At 47.8% G+C, this 9,911-nt stretch overlaps 1 protein-coding gene across 1 annotated transcript; it reads left to right on the top strand.

The window, feature by feature from the left end:
• Positions 1-2,210: 2,210 nt before the first annotated feature.
• On the top strand, positions 2,211-9,305 carry LOC102919129 (alpha-1-antiproteinase-like). The gene is made up of 5 exons (XM_016009136.3): positions 2,211-2,350; positions 3,398-4,038; positions 6,692-6,962; positions 8,253-8,400; positions 9,009-9,305. Exons 2-5 carry the CDS (start codon positions 3,402-3,404, stop codon positions 9,207-9,209), a joined length of 1,257 nt encoding a protein of 418 aa, XP_015864622.3. The 5' UTR covers positions 2,211-2,350; positions 3,398-3,401; the 3' UTR covers positions 9,210-9,305.
• The last annotated feature ends 606 nt before the right edge of the window (positions 9,306-9,911 follow it).

Below are 9,911 nucleotides of genomic sequence, written 5' to 3'. Positions count from 1 at the left end.
AAAAAAGAGGGTGGGGCCTTGGACTGCTGGCAGTGGTCTGGAGGGTGCCTGGACTGGTCTACTCTGGTGACCAGCCTAGTGAATACCCTAACCGTCATCATAGAGCCTTTGTCCAGTGACTGATGGAGGGAGATGCAGAGATCCACGGCCAGGCACCAGGCTGAGCTCCGGGAATCCAATCGATGAGAGAGAGGAGGGATTCTGCAGGTGGGGAACGTTGATATCATGATGGGAAGATGTACAGAGATGACTGGCCACATTAGTAGAAGCCCATGAACTATAGACTTGTGGCTGTGGAGCCCCCATGGAACTGGACTAGGCCCTCTGGATATGGTTGTTTGGCTCGAACTGTTTGGGAGGCACCCAGGCAGGGGCATTGGGATCTGCCCCTGGTGCATGGGCAGGCCTTTGGGAGCCCAGTGCCTGTGGTGTGATGCCTTGTGTAGCCTTGGTGCAGTGGGAAGGGACTTGGACCTGCCTAGGTTCAGTGTACCAGGCTCTGCTGACTCCCCATGGGAGACCTTGATTTGGGGGATGTGGGGATGCGGGGTGGCTTGGGAGGGAGGGCTGGGGGGAGCGAGGAGGGAGGAGGAGGGATCTGTGGGTAGTATGTAGAGTGAGTAGAAAATTTCTTAATAAAGAAAAATTTTTTTAAAAAAAAAAGGAGGGTGGGGGTTGAAGTTTCCTAATTCCTTTTCTGTTGCCATGACAAAATACCAGAAGCAAGGCAACCTGTAAAAGAAAACATTTAATTGTGGGCTTGCTTGCTGTTTCAGAGGGTGAGTCCACGAGCATTATTATGAGAAGCATGGCAGCAGGCAGGCACGCATGGCATGTATGGCACTGGACCAGTAGCTGAGAGCTTACATCTGATCTACAAGTGAGAGAGAGAAAGAGAGGGAGAGAGAGAGAGAGAGAGAGAGAGAGAGAGAGAGAGAGAGAGAGAGAACTGTAATGGCTTGGGCTTTTGAAACCTCAACTCACTTATAGTGAAACTTCTCCTCCAAGGAGGCCACACCTCTTAATCCTTCCCAAACAGTTTCACCAACTGGAAACCAAAATATTCAAATATATGACCTTTGGGAGCCATTCTCACTCAAACTACCACGAAAGTCAAATTTTATTTAATGTAAAAGTAAGGGAAAGCAGGCTTCTCTTGAGGGGAAGTGCCCAGAAACAGAATCTACCTTTTTCCCAGCCAGAGGGTCAGTTAGTTGTGGGTTCCCCTCTGACAGGCTCTGTTACAGTTGTTAAGTGGGGCGCTTAGAGTCATGACCCCTGCTTCTTAAAGACACAGGGGAGCAAACTGATGGAGGGAAACAGACTTACTACAGTTTAGTCAAACCAAGGAGGAAACGGGTCCCATTTGCTTATAACCTTTTCCATGGTAGTGTTAGAATTGTATAGAAGATACATGTGGTGGTTTGAACAGGAACAGCCTCTATAGGCTCAGAGCTTAAAATGCTTGGTCATCAGGGAAGTAGCACTACCCGAGAAGTATTCAGAAGTGTGGCCTTTTGGAAGAAGAAGTGTGTCACCTGGGGGTTGGTTTTGAGGTTTCAAAAGCCCAAGCCAGGCCCAGTGGCTCTGTCTTCCTGCTGCCGTAGGTCCAGATGTAGAACTCTCAGCCACTTCTCCAGCACCATGTCTGCCTGCACACCATCATGCCCTCTGCCATGATGATAATGGACTCAATCTCTGAAACTGTAAGCAAGCCCCAATTAAATGCTTTCCTTTGTAAGTGTTGCTATGCTCATAATGTCTCTTCACAGCAATAGAACACTGAGTAAAGACACTACATAACACAAGCCAGGAAATAGAGTATGTCAGCCTAACTTATCAGAACTGAGTGAGATCTCCTCTGGGGAGGCAAGTGTCTGCTGTGGCTGGCACCAGGATTTCAGCCTTTCCCTTTATCTGGCATGGAATTCCTGGAAAATTATTTATTTGGGGTCTGTTGTTTCAACAGTCTGATAGTAGAAGTCGCTCTCTTTGAAATATCTCCTCTCCTATGCAGTTGGTTACAGTGTGTACCTATTGCCTACTCTAAGCTGCAGTGACCCTGGAACCCCCCCTCTCTCCCCACTTTCTGTTTGCACTGGACTAAGCCAACCCCTGGAAAGGTGACAAAGCCCTCGAGTTATAGTAGTACATGGCCCAGTTCCATGGCCAGCCTCCCAATCAGCCTCAGGATCTTCTCCAGCCTGAAGTGTCTCTGTAAGCATCGGGACTGAGTGTCCCTATACCTACCCACCTCTGCAATCAGGTCAGCTTATAAGTCTCCAGGGAAAGGCTGTGCAGGGCGCACCCAGCCTGTGACTCTCCCACTGGCCTCAGCTGACTCTACTCAGTAAGTCCTTCATCATGCTCCACTTGAGTCCTCAGGGTGGGCACTGTCAGCCTCCATCCCTTGGGCCCAACATCCTGTTCATACATGGGAAACCAAGGCACCCAGCTTAGATCCTATGGATAGAGTAAGGCCTTGCTCTGTGTTCTCAACATATAGTAGGCCCACAGTATGTGCTGGTAAGGGCAGGGCTTGTGACCTGCTTTGGGCCCTGGATCTCTGGCCTTCCCCTGTTCTCTGCCTGTAGAGAGGTGAGAAGCCACCTTGGGTAAACTCACCCCCCCCACCCTGCCGCAGGCACCTGATCTGCCTTGGGGGTCCTTCTTAGGGCTGCCCACACTGAGCCAGAGACCCTGCCAAGGGGTTTGTGACTATATGACCATCTACAACCCTAACTGTCTTCGAGGAGAAAGGAATCTTTTTCGGCTCTGGATTTTCAGAGCTAAATTCCAGAGTACAGTCTGTTCCTCAGCCCTCTTCCTTTAGTGCACCCCCCTGCCCCAGAGCACTCAGATCTTGATATCCTGGTGAGAACTCCAGAACCTCAAGGGAGAAATGTGCTCACTAACTCCTGGCATAGCTGGGCTCCCCCTCCATCCCTTTTTTTTCTCTTTTGGATTCATGGACCTTGGCTAGTCCTAACTGTTGACAGTTTGCTAAGCCCACCACCCTGCTTCCCCCCGGGAACTACTCTGAGGTTGTATCTGAATGTTCTCAGTGATTTGTCTGTAGTTATTAATTTACCCACAACTATCTCATTTCAAAGCTGAGATTTTGTGTGTGTGTGTGCATGGGTCACACAGTCATTAGAAGCAGAGTCTAGACTAGAACCCAAGTCCACTGTCATCCTTCCTGTCCCAGCAACTGTGACTCTTCAGAGTTTGCAGGAGCAAACCACATTCATTTGAGCAAATGGTGTTTCACAGAGAGAGAATAATTGGGAGAGTTGAGCACATGGTTGTAGGAATGTAGGACAGTTGTAGCACATGTAGAAATCTTTATGAGCCTTGACTTTGACTTAGGACTTGGGCCCCCATCTCTGTCTTGCAGGACAATGTCATCCTCTGTCCCCCAGAGACTCCTTTGGCTAGCAGGCCTGTGCTGCCTTTTCTCTGGCTCCCAGCCTCAAGATTCCCTGCAGAGAGATGAGGATGAACATGACTATGGATCTATGAACTATGGGTTTTGCGAAAGCGTCTACTACAACATCTTCCGGCTTACCTTCACCTTGTATCAGAAGTCTGATAGTTGGACAAAAGATACCAACATCTTATTCTCCCCAGTGAACATCATTGTTGCCTCTTTAATCATCTCCCTGGGAGCCAAAAATAATACCCACAACCAGATCCTGGAGGGATTGCAGCTCAACATTACAGAACCAACATTGTACACTCTAATATGTATGAAGCAGCTTCTGCATAACCTCCTGAAAAACCACAAGCCACAGCACCTAACCATAAAGAGCAGCATATTCCTTGACCAGAATCTGAAGCTGGTAGACTTTTTTGCAAATGCGATCCATTGGCTGAACTCAATAAAACCCATTCCTGTCAACTTCAATGACACCTACAGAGCCCAAAAACAGATCAACGAGTATGTGGAGGATGAAACCCAAGGGAAAATAGTGGGATTGTTCAAGGATCTGGAGAAAGACAAAGCTTTTGCTCTGATGAATTACATCTTCTTCCAAGGTAAGATAAGACCACCAGAGTTAGTGACCTCAAGGAAGCCACCCAAAAATGTACTCATGTTCTAGTACTTAGTCCTTCCTTGATGTACCAGAATGTAGCAAGCAGCATCCCAATATGATCTTCAGGGTTAGGAGGTAGAGGCAGGTGGGTCATTATGAGTTGGAAGCCAGCCTGGACTACATAGTGAGAGCTTCAGGTCAGCCTGGGCTACATAGTAAGATCCTTCTGTCTCAACAAACAAACAAACTTCCTATATCTTTTTTCCTACTTGACTCATTTTTTCTTTCTTCTTGTTCTTTCGTATATAATTTGAGACAATCTTCTGATTTCTTTCCTTTTTAACAAAATAAAGCATTTTTAATTTATCTTAAGACAAATTTAATTAACTGATCTGTCAAAGATTTACCTAAGTCATGTGAACCAGGAGGCATCTGGGAGACCTTACTTAGTACCATATACAAACACACACGTGTGTACATTGAATAAGTCATTCATCCCTCAGCCTCTCAGAAGTGAGTCCCCCACCCCCAATGTCACATGCCCCCACAGTCTGTGTTTGGGGGCAGTATCATTACCTTATTTAGTATGGATATCATTTTTAAAAAATCAACCTCTTTTTCTACTACCAACTTGGTGAGTTTTATTAATTCACAGCCAATGCTATCTAAATGAGGAGTGGGAAAATCCAAGTATATAAGACATGTCCCCAAAGCTGAGGAACTAAGGATATCCCCCATTATCCTAAACACAGGGCTAGCTTGCCATGAAAAGCCTAAATCTCTTCCTCTGGAGCCCTTTCTCCTGACTGGCTTGCCAAAAACATTATCAGAATCTGAAGGTGACTGCATGCCACTTAGCTAGGAAAATAGGAACTAAAGCTTGGTTGAAGGAAATGACCTCATTTACAGTCTTGGCTGGAACTGGAGAGAGAAAAATCTCTATATCTTTCTTCTGTCTTATCTGTGTGGTGTCACAGTTAATAGAAATGAAACAAAAGCCAAGAAATATTCATATGTAGGTTGACTTCAATGTACATTTTCAGAACATAGATTAATCATTTTCTGGAAGATGGCTTCTTCCTCTGATGCCAGGGCTTTCAGCTAGTCTCATCCTCAGCATTAGGTCTCCTGGGGAAATTTTAATTCCTTGTGGACTGTGTTACACTGTGATACTCAGGCTCACTGGAAATCCCTAAGGGGGGTGAATACCAGATACATAACATTCCCTTAGTTGCCAGTCATATATGCAAATTGCTACAGATGGCATAGAACAAATAGTGCTTTGGGTGACTTAATTTTAGTAAAGTCTTGAGTAACAGAGCAGAGTTTAGCAATGAAGTGTGCAAGACCTGGGTTTGAATTCTGTCTTCACCATTCATTAGTCACGATATACTGAGAGCTAACATAAATGTTCGGGATGTGGGTGTCCTAGTTTATTGTGGGGGGGGGGGACAGCAATACTGTTGTTATCAACTTGTATAAACTCTTGCCTCGACAGTTACCTAACCAAGCTACACAGAATGTAAGACTTCAGGTTTGTCTATTACGGTGAGCCCCTCATCCAGGGAGGAAAGTGCCCCTTCCCAGCCTCTGAGCCATGACACAGCTGGGGCCCTGAAGGCCTGGCCACCATGCCTTAGCCAGAGCTATGATGGAGAGTCTAGAACTTGTAGACAGACACAATGCTCCATACCACAGTGCAGGCCAGGCTCAGAGACAGGAACAATGCTCAACATAAAGAGACATCTTCTCCTTGGTGCAGACACACCTCCATCCTCAGCAGCCAGGGCCCACCACGGAGTTTTCAACAGCAGCATATGGAATGGCGGAAGCAAAAACAAGGAGCTGATCAAATAACCTTGATTTTTTAAGCCTGACTTGCTTCTTTTGAGTATATCAGGGCCTCACGAGTCCACATCCCAAAGACACTCCACATCCTCCAGGAAGCATCCACTCATAGGAGGGGGATGGGAGTCAAGGCCATGGATGCACCTTTCTAACATAGTCCCCATACTGCCAAGCAGAGCAGTGTACTACAGAGCACCAAGGAAAGCATCAGCACATGGAGCTCCCAGCTCTGTTATGATGTAGGGGAGCTTAGCGTCTGTCCAATGCTAGGAAGGCCCAGGGTTCCCCGGGGCCCCTACCCTCTCTGACAGCCTTGACAGAAGGCACTTGTACAGCAGAGAGAGTCTTCCTAGGTACATGCACTTTATCACGGGCCTGAGACAGAGATGCAAAGGTACCCACTAGGCTTTCCCAGAAGCACTACCTACAAAGTACAGGCAGACACCAGGAAAGACACCCATATGAGATGTGACATATAAGATTATAGGAGATTGGGATTATGCCCACTTGTCTCCATTTAGCATCCTCAGGGGACTACCAGAAGAATTCCAAACAAAACGGCTTCTTCACTGGAGCCAGGTTTTCACAAATTAGCCCACATATTTCTCTGAGCCCCTTCCTACTGCTTCCCACTATTTTCTAAAGTGCTGTCAAGCATCCTGATGGGTTCATTTCCATCCCGTTTTACAGCTGATAAAGCCAAGGCTCAGAGGGAGTGTCTCCCGAGGCACTCAATACTTCTTTCCTCTAAAACTTAGCTACCCCTTGATCCCACCACTGGCTGAGATGCCCTCCCTTCTCTCCAGGCAAAGAGTATGATGAAGCCGAGGCTGAACACACCTTGGAAGAGGACTTCCATGTGAACAAGTACAGGACCGTGAAAGTGCTCATGATCAATCGCCGAGATATATATTTATTGTACCGAGAGGAAGAGCTGTCCACCTGGGTGGTGGCAAATCCTTATAGGAATGAAGTCATCGCCATCTTCATGTTGCCTGACCAGGGGAAGATGAAGAGACTAGAAGAAACCTTGAATCAAAATTACTTCGAAAATATCATGAGGCTCCTCAAAGTAAGGTAAGTCCCAGTGGAGGGGTCTAGGCACCACTACCCAGCCTCTGAGCCATGACATGGCTGGGGCTCTTCAGGACTGGCTCCCATCCCTCAGCCAGAGTGGATAGACAGACATAATATAGGACAGGCTCAGAGAAAGAGACAATGCTCAGAATAAAGTCTCCTTGGCAAAGACATGCCTCCATCCTTAGCAGCCAGAGCCCATCACAGGGTTTTCAACAACAGCATACATAATGGCAGAAATAAAAACAAGGAGACCAATCTTAGGACTCAGCCTCAGCTGTAACTGGAGGTCATGAGAGACAAGGGGGAGAGTGTAACATGAAATACTAAACGGTCTTATTAATAAAGCCCAGAGCCTGATATTGGGGTTAAAAACTGAGAGATCAGAAAAGCAGAAAGAAGCCAGCTACGTTCTCACCACTTGGAAATCCTCATCCAAAGAAACCTACTTCCTGTATACCCACACCTATATGCCTTTCTGTTCTGCCATCTCATTTCCTCTCTCTGCCCAGCTATATCACTTCCTCTTCCTGTCCAGTTCTATCATTTCCTGTCTGTCTGTACAGACCTCCAGACTTTTATGGTTAACTAGTATTGGAATTTAAGGTGTGTGCCATCACTGTCTGGCCTCTGTCTAATCCAGTGGCTGTTCTGTTCTCTGACCAACCCCAGGTAAGTTTTATTAGGGTATACAATATATTGGGGGACACAATATATCACCACAGTGAAGGGCCTAGAGCAGGAGAGGGTCAGCCACAGAGAGCTCAGGGCATGACTATTGAAGACTATGTTCCTGTCATCCTTCAGTGAGGTCGAACCACCAGGTCCAGAATGTGCCCCTCCCCCTCCAGATCACTAAACCTGCTCTTATGGAGTACAGGCCCTGCTCTCCCTTGGGGGGGAGGGGGAGGTGGGAAGTGATGTACACATAGAAGCTCAGGTGGGCTCAAGGTGAACTGTGGACAGATGTTCTGTCTCAGTACCCAGCCCCACACCTACTGAGGCCCTACAGAAAGCAAAGAGTCAGGCAGGATGAGAATGAACTGGTAACAGTCTCAGGGCTGGTCTCTTCTCTTAGCATAGACCCTCCAGGGTCCTTGCCCTGTCTGTGGAAACTGAAGGCTGAGCCTCACCCTGGGGAGTCACATACATGAGTCTCAGAACACACTGAATCTCCCTGGAGGGCTTTCCAGATGAGGTGGGTGACCTTCCAGGAGGTGCCAGGATGAGAAGATAATATTGAAGTGACCATGATACTAAAGAACTCCTTCATATCTTTCTGCATACCAGAACTGCAAATGTGTACTTTCCCAAACTGGCTATGTCCACAACCTATGACCTGGAGATCATCCTGAGCACACTGGGCATCACCCAGGCCTTCAGCAATGAGGCTGACCTCTCAGGGATCACACAGGATGCTCCCGTGAAGCTCAATAAGGTGAGGTCATGTGACAGTGGCGGTATCCCAGCTGCCAACAGGGCTGAATGGGATGTGAGGGCAGATCAGACATGAGTCTGAAGAAAATGCCAGGGGACAGAGACAGCTTTCCCCACAGACTCGAGAGATGCACCTTAGGGGTTGCAAGATCAGAGAGAACAGCCAGGATAAGGAATCGTTCGCTATCATGAAGATCTCCTTGAAGGGGACTCCGTGGCCCTTAATTTTATCTTTGCCCAAGGCTGTTGATTCCCTGAGACTCAACTTACCTATACTAATATAGAAAGACATTGTCTCATGTCACATTCAAAATTTTTGTTTCAGCACACACTGGAAAGGAACTCTTTATGGGGGACATGAGGTACAGGGGGTCCCTCTGAAACTGAGTCTATGAGAGATGGTTCAGGAAAGAAGAGGAGAGGAGGGCAGTCTGAGCATGGAAGGGCTGAGCATGTTGGGAAAGGCCTTTACTGAGCATTAGGGTTCAGGGGCCATGGTCAGGGCATGATCACAGGGAGGCTCTCCATGGATGGGGACCCCACATGGGGCCTGGCTTTAGCCTGGGGTGGGACAACCTACCTCCAACTTCCTCTGCTTCTCCCCTATAGGCTTTGCAGAAGACTGTACTGACCTTCAGCAACAAATCAACGAAAGCCACAAGGAACACCGGTTTGAGTGAGGGGAACTTGACGAAGGTCCCCACCATCCGGTTCGACAAGCCCTTCCTAGTTTTCATTAAAAACGAAATCACCGGTGTGCCCCTCATTGTGGGAAGGGTGACAAATCCCACAGAAAATAGTTGCCTCTAAATTCCAGTCATCCTCACCACCCTGCCCCAGCATGTCCCCTCCCTGCTGACATTAAACACAGGATAGTTTCACTCACTCCTGAGTGTGACCAGCAAATCTCTCTCCTGGTGGTATCTGTCTTCCTCTGTTCCCAGAGGTGTGGGGGGACTCCACGTCACAGCGCGTCTCTGCGTCCCCGGCACCCGTGCCTAGGAGACCCCGTGCTGTCCTATCTCCAGCACTGAAGGGAGAAGGCCATGTCCCCTCCGGGCTGCACTGTGTCACCTCACTGGGCCTGTTCTCTCTGTTTCCCCGGGAATTTCCTGAGAATGGCTGGAGGAGATGGTTGGGAGAGCTCTTCCTCCTCAGGGCTGGAGCAGGACCCAGCTTCTCTCCCTGTCATTTCTCCCCTGCGAGAGGAGTCTCACAAATCCCCCAGTGAACAGGAAGTTGCCACGGACTGGCCTATCGGGGGTACCACGACCCGTAGGAGAACCAGGGCTTGGGTAGTCAGGAAGGCAAGGATTCGGCGAATGACAGACAGACCACACACTCAGAAGTGGTTTGAATCTGTTGCAATTTTATTTCTGCAAATCAGTAGTTTATATACAGAAAAGAAAACTATCAAGTCATACAAGGAACAACAAGAGCTTGGCAATAAGTCAATTACATCAGCTTTAAAAAACAGCAAGCACACAATTATTAAGCGGCGCTAGACATATC

This window comes from Peromyscus maniculatus, chromosome 14, assembly GCF_049852395.1.
Source record: "Peromyscus maniculatus bairdii isolate BWxNUB_F1_BW_parent chromosome 14, HU_Pman_BW_mat_3.1, whole genome shotgun sequence".
Lineage (NCBI taxonomy): Eukaryota > Metazoa > Chordata > Mammalia > Rodentia > Cricetidae > Peromyscus > Peromyscus maniculatus.
Note: the sequence above shows the minus strand (reverse complement) of the source record. Positions and strands in the feature narration are given on the sequence as shown.

Coding starts and splice junctions, on each gene's coding strand:
- LOC102919129 (XM_016009136.3), top strand. CDS start 3,402: ATGTCATCCTCTGTCCCCCAGAGACTCCTTTGGCTAGCAGGCCTGTGC. Junction 6,963..8,252: donor ATGAGGCTCCTCAAAGTAAG/GTAAGTCCCAGT, acceptor TCTGCATACCAG/AACTGCAAATGTGTACTTTC. Junction 8,401..9,008: donor CTCCCGTGAAGCTCAATAAG/GTGAGGTCATGT, acceptor TCTCCCCTATAG/GCTTTGCAGAAGACTGTACT.